Raw genomic sequence first — 14496 nt, 5'->3', positions numbered from 1 at the left:
TGGTCCCTGGGAGTTCTGTCCATTGGAGGTGTCATTTCTACAAGGATGGCATTGAGATCATCCCCAGGGCAGCAGGGTCAGAGCACAGCTGTGGGGTGTATAGCACTGTGGACATTGGTGGTCACCTTTCCAACTGGTCTATGCTCCATATCCCACAAACAACTCCAAAGTGCCCTGGGGAATATGCCTGCGAGTATGAGGAGGCTGTGAGCGGGCAGTGGAATCTGTCCCCCAGGAGTGAGGTTGTCAATGTCGAGGTGACAGGTGAGATTCTCCATCACTTTGAATGCCCCTCAAACATACCCAAGAGTAACATACTCCCTAAACTTCCCCCTCCCACAGAACAGAAGGGTCCTCATAGCAACCTATGAGATATAGCGACCACTACAGAAACATCCATACACAGATAGTGAAAGAAGGACTCTAGACAGAATGATGGCAAGAGAAATATTGATTAAAGACCAGATATTCTGTTGAGAGGAGATGTTTGTCTCTCCAGTTGTCCCAAACAAATCCTGTGGTACTTGATGCTTCACCAGATGTTCTCCTCTCTAAACAGTTCAAATGAGTTTTTGGCTTCAGGAACTTGTGGTGGCTGTGTCTTTCTTCACCATCATCGGCATCATCTTCTTGATCTCCAACTGCTGCTGGCACAGTGAAGGTAATAGGCTTGCCAGTTGGCCCGCTCATTTTGCACCTCCCATTCTCATGTCATGGGAAATTCCCAAAACAAAATATCCCATTTGCAATGAAATTTCTCCTCTTGATTCTCAGCCCAAAGTGGAAGGTCTGAGGACGTGTTCCCTGTACAGATCTCCATCTTATCTTTCATCCCACAGGACCGTAAAGGATTCACATGTCAGATGCTGTGTACACTGGGTTCAGTATCAACACACTGAACCTCTGGGGTGGGATGTGATTAGACATCTAACAGCTGCTTAGCAGCATTAAACACAGATAGGAACTTAAGGAGAATCTCACACTCAGGGTAATGGTAAAAGGTTTCACCAGGCTGGGACCTGGGATGCTCAGTTATTGGTGAAAGTGCCAGGATATCTTAATGGCTACAGTCCTCAGGGCTCAGTATTAATCCTTATAAAATGACATCACCTGAAACAAACCTTGGCCATCACCAGCATCTCTTATTATCCCATGTTGTTGCCACAGAGTGTGACTATGTTGGAGTTTATCTGCCACAGGGTGTTTCCCTGGGGGAGAAGTGGGGTGCTGGACAGTGAGATGGAAGCTAGTTTATGCCAACATGTTGGGAATTCACTTCCCCACATTCCTTCTGCTCGCTAGTGGGTGTTTCTGTGTCTGGGACAATACAGCTGCCTCTGTTCCAGACCACTTGCCGCCTCCCAAATGCTCTCTGGAAACCCTACATCTCACAAAAGAGGCTGTTGCTCTCAGGCACTTCAGCTCCCGGGCATGAGGAAATGAGCAGATACAGGTTCTTCAGCAAAAGCATGGACAGACCACTGATGACATCCCCAATCCACATGAAGGTGCCCAGGTGAAAACAAAACAGAATGCAATGCAAAGTCAGAAGCATGAACCTGGGAAAGATGGAGAATCAAATTAGGACAAGTGATCCAGCTGGGAGACGCAACCCTGTCTCCATAAAATCTGATGAGTAAGTCCATTTCTCTTGCTCTTTTGGGTGGCCATCCCTGAATATTTCTGCATACTGAGCAGATGAGACACCCACCCTTTCCTCACCTGAGCAAGGAGATACCAGCCTGGTTAGTGTCATTTCCTCTGACTTAGGCAATGGATGCATGGGCTGGGTGGGTATAGGTTCCAGCACTAAAGAGAAGAATTTCTATTTGGATTTGTGGCAGATTGTGTGAAACAACCAATATTTTTATTCTTACAGAACCTAGAACCTGGGACTAAAATTCATAGACAGTTTCTCATTACTACTAAATGATTACACTTTTGCCTTTCTCTAAAGTCTCCTTCCATGTGAAGATCTCAAAGCACTTCACGTACATTGATTAACGAACCACCCACCTCCCACCCTTCTGCCATGGAAAGTGCTCTGAGACCTTCTCATGTCTGCAATGGGACCTTTAATCTGATTGTAGCATCAAGATTATTGTTTTCCAATTCAGAATGTCTCCTATTCTCTCTGAAATGTGCATTTCACATTAAGCTTCAGAGCCTTTGTTTCTTTACATACCTTTTAAATTCAAATCAAGGTTCATCATTGGTTTCTGATCTATATCTAGATCTATCTAGATAGGGTCTCCCTAGCTATATAACCTTTCTCACAGGAAAAGAGCACTGTTACTTAAAATATGTCTACGCTATGAGCAAGGGGTATGATTCCTCTGCTTTGAATACATACTCATTGAACTAGTGCAAATATACATAGCAGTCTGTTTGCAGTAGCATGGTAGAGGCAATGGAGGCATGGCTTAGCAGTGCCAAAGTAGGTACCTCACCCATTTTCAGGACCCCATCATAACCCCTGCAAGACAAGCCCCTAACATTGCACTGGGGCATTGGGGTCCGCCTTGACTCAGAGGGACAGAGCCCCCTACTGAGTCCCCCTCTCTCTGCAGCACAGCTATCCTAGTGTCTCACAGGACATTGGGGTCAGCATTGACTGTGTGGGGAGAGTCCTCCCGGCTGAGCCCCAGACACGGTCCCTCCAACACATTGTCCCAAGACATATGCTGGGGTACTGTGGTAAGCACTGTCTCCAAGGGGACAGTGTAATCCACATTGTTGTCTCCAGCCCTTGGGTTCTTCTCTGAGGATACTACATTCAAGAACTGACCCAGATCATTCTTGCTTAGAGAGATATCTCAAAGGATCACTATGAGGAAGAGATGCTTAGTGAGAGTTCACTGTAATTCTTTTATTTTGTTTTGTTTTCCAGGTTCTCCAGGATACCCCCCTTGGAAGCCTAGGACTGGAACTCAAACGGAATAAATGTCTCCCGAATAGCTATGCTGATCTTCCCAATCATGCTGTGACCTTGGTGGGAAGTCATTCCACCTCTTTGTTTCTGAGCTTGTCCCTGTAAAAAAATGGAGATATAATATTTATGGATCTCCGGGAATAATAATGTAACCTTTCTGCCCCTGAGTTGGCAGAAACAAGGGCCAGGTTCAGTATCAGGGGTTCCGTTTCAATAGCACAATGCAAAACTGGCTCGAGCCCCACCCAGTGACCTGGGACAATTACACACCACCACCCCCGGGCGCCTCTAGGAGGCAATACTTCCTCTCTTGCAAGCACGGAGTCTAGTGTAGCAAAATCCTTTTAATAAAGGAGGGAAAAATGCGAGCATTATGTTGGGGAAACACCACAAACAGGATTCATAACACAAACCATGAGCAAAAGACCTACTCCAAGTAAGTTTGCCAATGTCCTTTTCCCCTCAGGGTCTTAAGTCCAAATCACCCCAAAGTCCAACAACCCAAAAGTCTCTGTCTCTGGTCAGTGCCACCCCAGAGTTCAAAAGTTAATCTGCAGAGTTTTACCCTCCCCAGCCTGGGTGGAATTTTTGCGGGGGGGAACACAGGGTGTTAAGGGGCACCTTTACGTGGGCCTAGGCCAACTGCTCCACCTCTCTGTGGAGGTCTGCTGCAGCCTTCACCACAAACAGCTCTGCTCCGCCAGCCACTCTGCTCCACTCTTCTCCTCTTCTCCAGCAGTCCCCGCAAACTGCTCCACTCTGCTCCACTCACTGTTCCATGGGCCACTCAACTGTCCCACAAGCTGCTTCACTCCACTGCACTTGCCTCTCCAACCATCCTGCAAACTTCTTTGCCAGCAGCTTAGCAATATATCTTCAGGCTCCCCCACTAGTTAACACAGAACTCAGCTCAGTAGTTTTAGCTCTTCTAGTGGCTTCAGCTCTTAGCAATTTCAGCTTGTAGTAGGAGAGCCCCAGTGCTGGTGCACCATTGGCCCAAAATGAATTCAGCTCAGCAGTTTCTAGCTATTCAACAGTGCAAAGAAAGAAGGGAGTGCAAGTCATGTGCCAGACTCTTCAGAAAGGCCCATGCCATCAGGTCTGTACACACCTATTCCCAGCCTCTCATTCACAGGGTTTGGAACCCTATCCCTTGTCTAGTGAGTGCTACATAGTTGATGGTGAGAATCTCTGTCATAAAACAGTCTCATAGTCCTTCATTCACATAATCAGGGTAGCAACACTTTATTCCTCTACCCTAATAACTGAGAAATTAGGGATCTCACAGCTGTCTAAGTGACCATTTTGGGCTGCCGTGGGCTCATGCTAGGTGGAGTGGATGTGCTTATGCAAACAAGATCACAGCCCCCTAAGTTCTTTTCCACACTTGCCATAATTCACCACCAGATGTCAGGGTAGAGCTCATCCTGAATTTGCTTACAATAATATTTATAGTGATCCATGAGACAGATCACTAAACAGGGTCAGGCTCGGTAAGTACTTGGAAGGAGACCACCAAGGTGCAGCTAAAGGGTAGTGAATTTAAATAGTGTCTGTAAAGTTCTTTCTGATCCCGGGATAAAAGTTGCTTTAGCAGCCAAAAAGGATTTTCGTTCTTATGGGCATCTTAACTTTTTTTTTCTGAAAATTAGGATTTCTCGTGCACAAGCTGCTCCCTTGAGATTTATAGTAGAATCACAAAAAGGTCTGGGATGTCCTGATAATTTTATTCTAGAAAGGGTTTAGGGGCCAAACCACACACTGTATTCAGTGGAAAATGGGCATCCAAATTCCTTAGGCAGCTTTGAATATCTCACCTCAGGTTTCCATCATGCTCACAGACCCTCCCAGTTTCTGTCTGTCTCACTTGCAGGATGGTCAGAAGGAAACATTCATTTATTCCAAAGGGGCAGAGATACGGGACTAGTCACCCATGTGAGAATTCAGCTCCTAGTCCCTGCAGTGTTTGCTTTCATTCCGCATTCTCCCTGGCACAGAGAGACAGAATAAAATTCAACTTCCTTAGCTGGCAGAAGTTTTAAGTATCAATTTTCAGAACTTCAAAGAAATAAGTAAAATTTACATTACAGTAAGCTCTAAATCAGGGACTTTCAAACATGGGCTGAAAGGAATAAGGGCATGCTTAGGTGGAAGTTATTCTGGAACAGCTATTCCTGATTAACTCCCTGTGTGGATGCTCTTATTCCAGAATAAGAGTGTTTTATTTCAAATTAGCTTAATCCATTTAGATCCAAAGACTTCTGACTCCCACTGGAAGTCAAGTGTGGTGCCTAAGGCCCGTAGTCTCTGAAACTCCCAAACTAAACCTTCACTTTCATCTTCTGCCTGACAAGAGCATCTAACTTCCCACAGGTATATCCTGTCATTAGTGACCTCTTCCTGGCTAAACTTGTCCTTTAAAATTGCCTGTGCATGACTGGTTGCATGACGGGAGCTCTGATTGTGGGCACAGTGCTGGTGACAATCTCTGTATCAACCATACCTCTTCTGAGCGTCAATACATGACTCCCGAAACAGAGAAAGATTGTACTTTGCTGCCCAGCACCTTGCTCAGAATTTTGGAAACGTGACCTTCAGAACCCACTCTCATTGACTTCAATGAGTTGGGAGTAGGACCCAAAAGGGGAAACCACAGCTGCATGAGCTAATGAAGTAGTTCACTCATTGCTGTGATAGAAGGCTGTGTCATCTGTGTGGACCAGTCATACAGGGTCATGATTCACTTAGCCAGTGTGTTACAGGGAGATAGTTCCTCAGCTGGTGGAGACTGGCAGAGCTCAACTGGAGTCAAATGGAGTTATAACACTTACACCCTCTGGGGAAGAAAAAAATAGAAAGTTGAGTCCAAAATGAATTTTTTCCACACTAAAATCATTTTCAATGGCAAGCAATTTTTCTTCAAAAAGCTGTTTTGACAGGAAGATATTTTGAGCATCTCCACTCATTATGAATTATTCTCCAAGTAGTAACGATTAACCCCATTGGACAGATGACAAACTGAGGAATGGAGATGTGAAGTGACTGAAAAAGCCAGAGGAATAGTTGGGATCAGCTCTCAGGATAGCTTGAACTTTAGCTTTGTAATAATGACAAATTAATTAATTATTTGATAGTTGAACCTGATATAAGAGGCCCATTATATTAAGTAAGACACAGTCTCCACCCCAAGGGGCTTACGGTAGAAAAGACAGGCAAAGAGTGGGAGGGAAAAAGGAATGATTTTCCCCTATGTAACACAGCAGGTCAGAAGCAGGGCTAGGAATTGATTCCAGACATCTGAAGTACAGTCCTGTATACTCCTTGTGTTTGCCTCACTATCTTCCTCTAGACCCTGCTGCCTCATTGTAATTGTGATTATTTTAATTTCTGGAAACTCTTCAGGGAAGTGGAGGGCAAGAGAAATGAACTGTTGCCACTGGGCTGTTGAGGGCACCAGGGAGTGAGTCCCACAAGTCCTTTGAAAACAGACATGGATAAATCACCTTCCCGCATCACCCACATTTTTGACACACAGCTCATCCTCAGACAGCACAGGTCTCAGTGTATTTCCAGCAGCTCATCCTCAGTGTGAGGGGGGAACAACCTCTCATAGGACAGTGATAGGGGCATTAGATAGAGAGATTGTTTGATACAGGTGTGTGTCAGGGATAGAAAGAGAGGGATAGCCAATTGCAGTCTGTAGCTGGAGGAGAAAAGACATATCGATCTGGGAGGATTCCACATGGACAGGCACCACACGTTTGCTGTTGCAATGAAATATATTTGGCAGTTACAAAGTGTCACTTTCAGAATAAAATTGTAAGTGACAGATATTTGCTCAGAGTTTCACTCTTAGGTCAGTTTGGGCATGGGAAACTGAGACAGACCAAAGCAGTTACTTTAGGAAAGAGAGGTCAGAATATCTGTGCCACAGTTTCCTCCTCTGGAGAATGGGGGGATTAATCATATTGACGCACATTTTTTTTTTTGGAATGAATTGAGGAGTTTACATTAAAATTGTCCAAAAATTGTGACAAAAACTATCAGCTCGTTGTTACTTTTCTCGCTGTATACATTAGCTTGTTGTTATTGCTGTCTATCTATTTGTACTTCTCTCTCTCTCTGTTAGTTTGTTTTTCTCTATTTACCTTTTAGTTTGACTTAATTCTGTGTCTTTCTCTCACTCTCAGTATATATGTTTATCTTTCTTGTGTCTTGCTGTTAGTTTGTTACATCTCTCCCCATCCCCAGTTTGTATCTAGTTCTCACGCTCTTTCTCTATCTCTGTGTTTATGGTTACTTCTGTCTATTAGATTATTGCAAGGGCAATTGAGTCTAGTGGGTTAGAGTGGTGTGGACTGGGAGCCAGGACTCCTGGGTTCTATCTCCAGCTCTGAGAAAGGAGTGGGGTCTAGTGGGTAAGAGTAGCAAGGACTGAGAGCCAGGCCTCCTGAGTTTTATGTGTGGCTCTGAGAGGAAATTCAGTCCAGGGTGGAGAGGAGAGGAGCCAGAAGTGGGGGTTCAATTTCTGTCTCTAATAAGGAGTGTGGGACAGGCACCCTTCAGAACTTGAAGCTGAGTGGTTAGGGCACTCGGCTGGCCTGTGACAGATTCAGGTTCAATTCCTCCCTCTGAATGATGATGAGAAGGGGTTTGAATTCCCACTTTACAGGAGAGTGTCTGAGCTGTTCGGCTATGAGTTGGTCTGAAATGAGAATGTCTCTGTCTCTCCTGTTGGAGCTGTTATACTTTGTATCAATAATTAGATAGTCATTAGAGCAGGGACTTGGATTTGTCTCTTTCAGACACCAAGTGAGTGCCCCAACTACCATGCAGGGGAATGACTCTAATGCACGTTTGCTGGCCCAATGACTCTCCACTGTCACTCGCAGCAGTCATTCCTGATGGCAGTGGAGAGATACTGGGACAGAAGCTGAGATGCAGTCTGATGTAGTGGTTAGAGGAGGGGACAGGGAGTCGAGACACCTCACTTGTGTTCCCAGCTCTGAGAGGGAGTTGAGTCCAATGAGTAGAGCCAGGACTCCTAGCTTGTATTTAGTGAGTTAGAGCAGTGGGCAAATTGGGAGTCAGGACTCCTGGGTTCTCTTCCAAGCTCTGGAAGGGAGTTTAGTTGAGTGGATAGAGAAGCAGGAGGGGAATCAGAACGTCTGTCTCTTGAAATGAGCATGAAACCCCTGCTAGAACAGGAGATGGCGTGTCAGGGGTATAGTCTATATTCCTGACTTGATTTAACTGTGTAATTGTGACAGGGTTCGGTCACCTCCATGCAAAATGCTGCTTCCATTTAGAGCAATATAAAGTGGGAGTAATTCCATGGCATGGAGTGAAATTACCCCACATTTGCAACAGTGACCCTGACAGCAGAATCTGGACAGCCAGACCCCCAATTCCCCTCGGTAAACTGAGGATGGTAACATTTATACACCGTTATCCAGAGTTCTCCCACCTCTGGGTGACAGAGGTATACAAATACCTCAAAAGCAATTGTTCCTATTTCTCCTCTCCGTCATCCTGGTGTAAATCAGGAGTAATTCTACTGGAGTTCATTGAACTGATTCTACTTTCTCTCACCCCAGTATAAATCAGGAGTAACTCCATTGGAGTCAGTGGGGCTGTTTTCCCCATTCTCATTCCCACATTACACCAGTCTTCACAAACGAAAGTTCTGACTCAAGAAAATTAAGGTGGATTTCAGAAAAAGAGAGTTACTTTAATGATCTAATCCTGGTCCTTGCTCTTGTACCTCCCTCCACAGACATCCTGAGACATGTCCTGAGAAAGAAAATGTCCAACTGAACCACCGTGATCGAGTTCCTTCTCCTGGGATTCTCTGAAGTTTGGGAGCTGCAGATTTTGCACTTTGTGGTGTTTCTAGTGATTTACCTGGCAGCCCTGATGGAGAATTTTCTTATCTTCATGGCCATAACCTTCAACAACTACCTTCACACCCCCATGTACTTCTTATTGATGAATCTGTCACTCCTAGACCTTGGCTCCATCTCTGTCATTGTCCCCAAATCCATGGCCAACTCCCTCATGGACACCAGATCCATTTCTTATGCTGGATGTGTTGCTCAAGCCTTTTTCCTCATCTCCTTGGTGAGAGCGGATTTTTCCCTTCTCACCGTTATGGTATATGACCGATATGTCACCACCGGCCAACCACTGCACTATGAGAGAATGATGAATATCAGAGCTTGTGTCAAAATGGCAGCCGGTGCCTGGATCAGTGGGATTCTCTACTCTGTGCTACGCACTGGGAACACATTTGCATCGATCTTCTGTGGAGGCAACATGGTGGATCAGTTCTTCTGTGAGATCCCCCAGCTACTCAAGCTTGCCTGCTCTGACACATATCTTAGTGAAGTTGGGGTTCTTGTCTTTAGTGCGTGTTTACTCTTAGGCTGCTTTGTTTTTATCATTGTGTCATATGTTAAGATCTTCAAATCAGTGCTCAGGATCCCCTTTGACCAGGGCTGGCATAAAGCCCTCTCCACCTGCCTCCCTCACTTCACTGTGGTCTCCTAGTTTGTTTGCACTGGGGCCTTTGCCTACCTGAAACCCACCTCCAGCTCCCCATCTGCTCTGGATCTTGTGATGGCTGTTCTCTATTCTGTATTGCCACCAATCTTTAATCCGATTATCTACAGCATGAGGAACAAGGAGGTCAAAGTTGCCCTGAGGAGACTGACTGGGTGTAGGTAATTCACAAATAATTATTTTTTTGTCATTCTCTAATTAAAGTTTGCTTCTGTAGTATTCGTTCATTAATGTCAGTGATTTCCATGACCACACAGCTTGCACACAAACAGGTCTGATTCTTATCTCAGTTGCACCAATGCAAATCCAGATTAACTCTGCTGATGTCACTGCCACTGGTGTGATTTGCAGCAGTAGAAAATCTGGTCCAGTTGGGGAGTTAAATGGGTGTAAATTGTGTGCACAAGAGGAATCAGACTTTTACTCTGTGTTAAAACAATACCCGTTACACTGTTTGGCCACTTGAACCCATTCCATGGCCAGTGAAAACAATGATGGGAGTTGTCTTGTTTGTGTGTATAAATCAGGAGTGGCTATGCTGGAACCAGAGGAGTCAGACTGATGTAAGACTGGGGTAGGTGAGAGAAGATATTTTGGGTAGATTTTCAGCACATCAGTGTAGTTTCATTGACTCTGGTGGCACTAAAGCTTTTTGCAGCATCTGTTGATCTGACCTTCTGCCTCCAATGGAGCAGTATATCCATTGCCACCAGCTGGGGACTGGGCCCATTGCCTTATAAACCACCATTTGTGGCCTATCCCCTAGAGGGGGACAAAGAGCCAGACTTTGTCAGCCTGGTTTACATGCACATTTGGGTGTGTGAGATATGGAGAGACTGGCTAGAAATTACAGGGAGGTTTCTAACCACCAGTGGGGCAAGGCTCTACAGTAGCCTCTCAATAGGAGTTATGGGGGGTCCAATGACGGAATTAGTTTTAAGAGAGAGCTGGACACATGTCTGGGTGGGATTGTATGATGGGGCTGCTTGTGATGGTGGGGGCAGGGCCGAGCAGCCCTGGGGCTCACTTGCAGCATATGTCTTATGTTCCTAAATGCTTATGCTTCACGGTTTCATCTGGCCACTGGCAGGGGACAGGAAGGAATTACTCCCCATGACCCAGTGTATTCTGGGAGGTGGCTTGTTTTTAAAATTCTGAAGCATCGGGCAGCCCTGACTGGAGTTGGGAGATTGGGTGGATGTGCCAGGGCTATGAGATGGCACTGAGCCATTCTCTCTCTCTCTCTCTCTCTCTCTCGGATGCTTGGTTCTTGCCCATATGCTCAGGGTCTAATGATCACCATGTGGGGGTCAGAAAGGAATTACCCCCCATCAGATTGCCAGAGAACTTGCGGTTTGAGGGGGTTTGCTTTCCCCTGCAGCGTGTGGTGTGGGTCACTTGCAAGGATTTTCTGGGTGTATCTCAATCATTTCCCTGCCATTGCAGAGGCCTCATGCACTAGTGTTCCTCCATCTCTCCTGTTCTCTGCCGGTGCCACAGAACTGTCTAGTCTCCTGAGGGCTGTGACACTTCAGTCTAATTTCAGTTGTTGGGTTTGGTCTGTGGGTGCCGGGTGGTATTGGCATAGAGCAGGTCAGACTGGATGATCTGGTCGTCCCTTCTGTCCTTCAACTCTGTGACTTTATGGATGTTCATGGACGGGGAAGAGAAGAAGGGGCCACACAGAGAATATACTCCAGTAGAGTCCATGGCATTGCATTAGTGTATCAGTCTGTGACTCCCTCCCCTCCTGGCTGAGGCAGGTGATTCCAGCTCAGATGGAGCCCTTGACCCGTGTAGTTGTGCAGTGTCGCTGTATAAACCCCAGCCATGGGCAGTGTGTGTTATGAGGCCCCTCTGTGCCCCACCTAGAGGATAGGAGGCTGTTCCAGTGGCTGTCAGGCAGCCTGGCTGTTCAGCTTAAGCTGGAGAAGCTCATACTTTGGGCCCTAGATGTTTCTGGTTGAGTCCCCTGTGTGCCACCCTAGCTTAGATGGTGACTCTCGCACACGCGGAAGTGGCCTGAGAACTTCAGGGGACCTTATTCCTGCACTAACCAGAGGCAGATATTGCCTACCAAGCTACTGCAGAACAGCAGTGTGAGTGAGACCTAAGGGGGAAGAATTCTTTAGTGAGAGGAGGAGCAGTTTTATTCCTGGATCATCTCAGCAATGCCCATTCCTAGTCTCTCTGAACTCTGGAGACCAAAGATGCATGACATGGGCAGGGGTGTGTGTGTTGCTCTCAGCTCAGGTTGGTAGAGCTGTTCAAAGTAACTCATCAGTGGAAAATGGTTTCCTCACCCTATTCATGACACATGCTGCTATGTTTTTAGCTGAGTTAAATAATCTGCCAAAGGTTTAGAAAAATGTCTCCCATCTCTTCCCTCAGCTAGGTTGGCCACTGATGCTTGCCCAGAATGCCGGATTTGATGGGTTGGATCACCGAACGCCCCTGGGAACTGACACCCGTTGTGCCTGGACTACTTCTGAGCCTGTCTTCCCTGCCAGTTTGGGAATTCAGTGCCTTGCCTGGTTTGAGCCAGACATGCTTGACTGCTACAAACACAGACCCAGATCTGAACCACATCCGCCAAAAGCTGCAGGCTTAACTGAAAACAGCTTAAGAAGTGCTCCTGTCTCCAACACTCAGATACCCAGCTCCAAATGGGGTCCAAACCCCAAATAAATCCGTTTTACCCTGTATAAAGTTTATAAAGAATAAATTCATAAATTGTTCACCCTTTATAACACTGATAGAGACATATGCACAGCTGTTTGTCCCTTTCCCCAGATATTAATTCATACTCTGGGTTAATTAACAAATCAAAAGTAGGATTTAAGTGGTTCCAAATTATAACAGACAGAACAAAGTGAATTACCAAGCAAAATAAATCAAAACACACAAGTGTAAGCCCTAATACAGTAAGAAAGTGATTCCAGATGAAATCTCACCCACAGAGATGTTCCAGTAAGCTTCTTTTACAGACTAGCCTCCTTCTAGTCTGGGTCCAGCAATTACTCACACCCCTGTGGTTTCTATCCATTGTTTGAGTTTCTTTCAGGTATCCTATGGGGTGAAGAGGCTATCTCTTGAGCCAGCTGAAGAGAGAATGGAAGGGTTTCCAGGGGTTTAAATCAAATTTATCTTGTGGGTGGAAACCCCTTCTCCTCTCCTATGCAGAGTCCAGAAGCACTATGAAGTTTTGGATTCACAGGGGGAAGTCATATGTCCATGCATGACTAAGAACTTTACCGGATGATGCCACATTCCCAGGAAAGCTCAGATGTGGATTGGTGTCTCTCAAAGTTCATTGTGAGCTTAAGTGTTTGTTGACTGAGCACTTACTGAGAATAGTGTTTTCTCAAGAAGCTGACGAACTGCTTCACTGAGACTACTTAAAAACAAACAAGTACATAGCCAATATTCATAACTTCAAAAACAAAAATGATACATGCATGTAAATAGAATGAATATATCCAGGATACCATAACCATTGCAGTGATATGTTACATAGCACATTCAACATAAAACATATTCCAGTCCTGTTATATTCACACTCATAAGCATAATTCTATGACTCATTATGGGGTTTGTTATTTATATAAAGCAATGTCACACCTGCCATTCTTGTCCTTCTGAGAAAGCGGTGGCCCCACCCTTCTCATCGCCTTGCCTGTCAGTGTGACCTTGCATGCGTCCCTCATCCGTGATACTGCACAAAACTATGTCTGGTTCTGTTCCAGTACTAGACAGGGGACAAACCAGACAGAAAGCGGATTATCCAGTTTAAAACCAAATGAATGGCCAGCTACCTGGATTTACCATGCTCAGCCCTCCCAAACAGATTCTGCATGGCTTCCTAGAAATCTCCTCTACCAGGAATATGTTCCAATAAACCAGATCTCCTGCATTTTGTCCCAGAGGCACTGGTGGTGGGTATATTGTCCAACAGTGAACAGTGTGGCTCCCTTCTGGAGTAGGGCCTAGTGGAGTTAAAGGAGTCCTTGGGAACTTGCATTTAACTCCTCAGAACTCTTAAAAAATCACAGCTCTGATCTTAGGCCAATGCCCTGTCTTCTCCCTAGACAGGATGCCATGGGGTTAGGTGTCTGACACACTGCCTTGGAGAAGTGCACTTGCTTTATAGGTAAAAAGAAGGATTTAATTATTGAGGGATCTCAATTAAGGAGCCAACTAATAAGAGACTGAAAACAGGCTTTAGTCTAAAATTTTAAAGGTCCGAAGGGGGTTTGGACCCTAGGTCCCATCAATGGAAACTTTTGCAGAATATTCGTGGGATTTAAGGCCAGAAGGGACCATTAGCTCACCCAGTCTGAGTCTTCCACCTTTCTGTAGATCACAGGCCATTTACCCCTGTCTTGAGCCCAGTAACTTATGTTTGATAAATGCATGTTCCAGAAGGGCAGTCAGTCTTGATCTAAAGACATCAAGCGATGGAGAATCCAGCACTGGCCTTGGTAAAAGCTGCCAAGGTGAATTGGACGTCCAGTCCCATTGAAGGGAATTTCAAAGCTACTTGGGGAATTTGATAGATTTGAAGTTCTGAGCCTTATTGTATTCGTATCCCATCATATGATTTAGCACATGCACAAGGAATTTTGCTGCTCTTTGATCATTTCCTCAGTGGCAGTTGCCGTACTAGGAAGAGAAAAGAAGTCTGAGTGGGGTCCTGATAACAGTCTTCAAATATGTTATGGGCTGCTATAAAGAGGATGGTGATCAATTGTCCTCCATGTCCACTGAAGATAAGACAAGAAGTCATGGACTGAATCTGCAGCAAGACAGATTTAGGTTAAAGATTAGGAAAAGTTAGGTTCTAACTCTAAGGACTCCCAGGAGAGGAGTGCGTGCTAGCTCAGAGAGAGATGCCTAAGTCCCATCTGGAAGGCCCCTGTCTCTGCTAACAAACCACAAACCAGTGAAGATAGGCATGTGCTTGATCTAGGGCCTGATCTGGTAGTACCCACTACTTGATGATA

The 14496-nt window shown here is 45.5% G+C and overlaps 1 protein-coding gene across 1 annotated transcript; it reads left to right on the top strand.

Annotated features, from left to right (window-relative positions):
- The first annotated feature begins 403 nt into the window (after window positions 1-403).
- On the top strand, window positions 404-9481 carry LOC142046026 (olfactory receptor 14A16-like). The gene is made up of 2 exons (XM_075061398.1): window positions 404-661; window positions 8709-9481. Exon 2 carries the CDS (start codon window positions 8849-8851, stop codon window positions 9479-9481), a length of 633 nt encoding a protein of 210 aa, XP_074917499.1. The 5' UTR covers window positions 404-661; window positions 8709-8848.
- The last annotated feature ends 5015 nt before the right edge of the window (window positions 9482-14496 follow it).

Source organism: Chelonoidis abingdonii, unplaced genomic scaffold (assembly GCF_003597395.2).
Source record: "Chelonoidis abingdonii isolate Lonesome George unplaced genomic scaffold, CheloAbing_2.0 scaffold0491, whole genome shotgun sequence".
Taxonomy (NCBI): Eukaryota; Metazoa; Chordata; order Testudines; family Testudinidae; genus Chelonoidis; species Chelonoidis abingdonii.
This window is presented reverse-complemented; position numbering and strand designations above follow the sequence as displayed.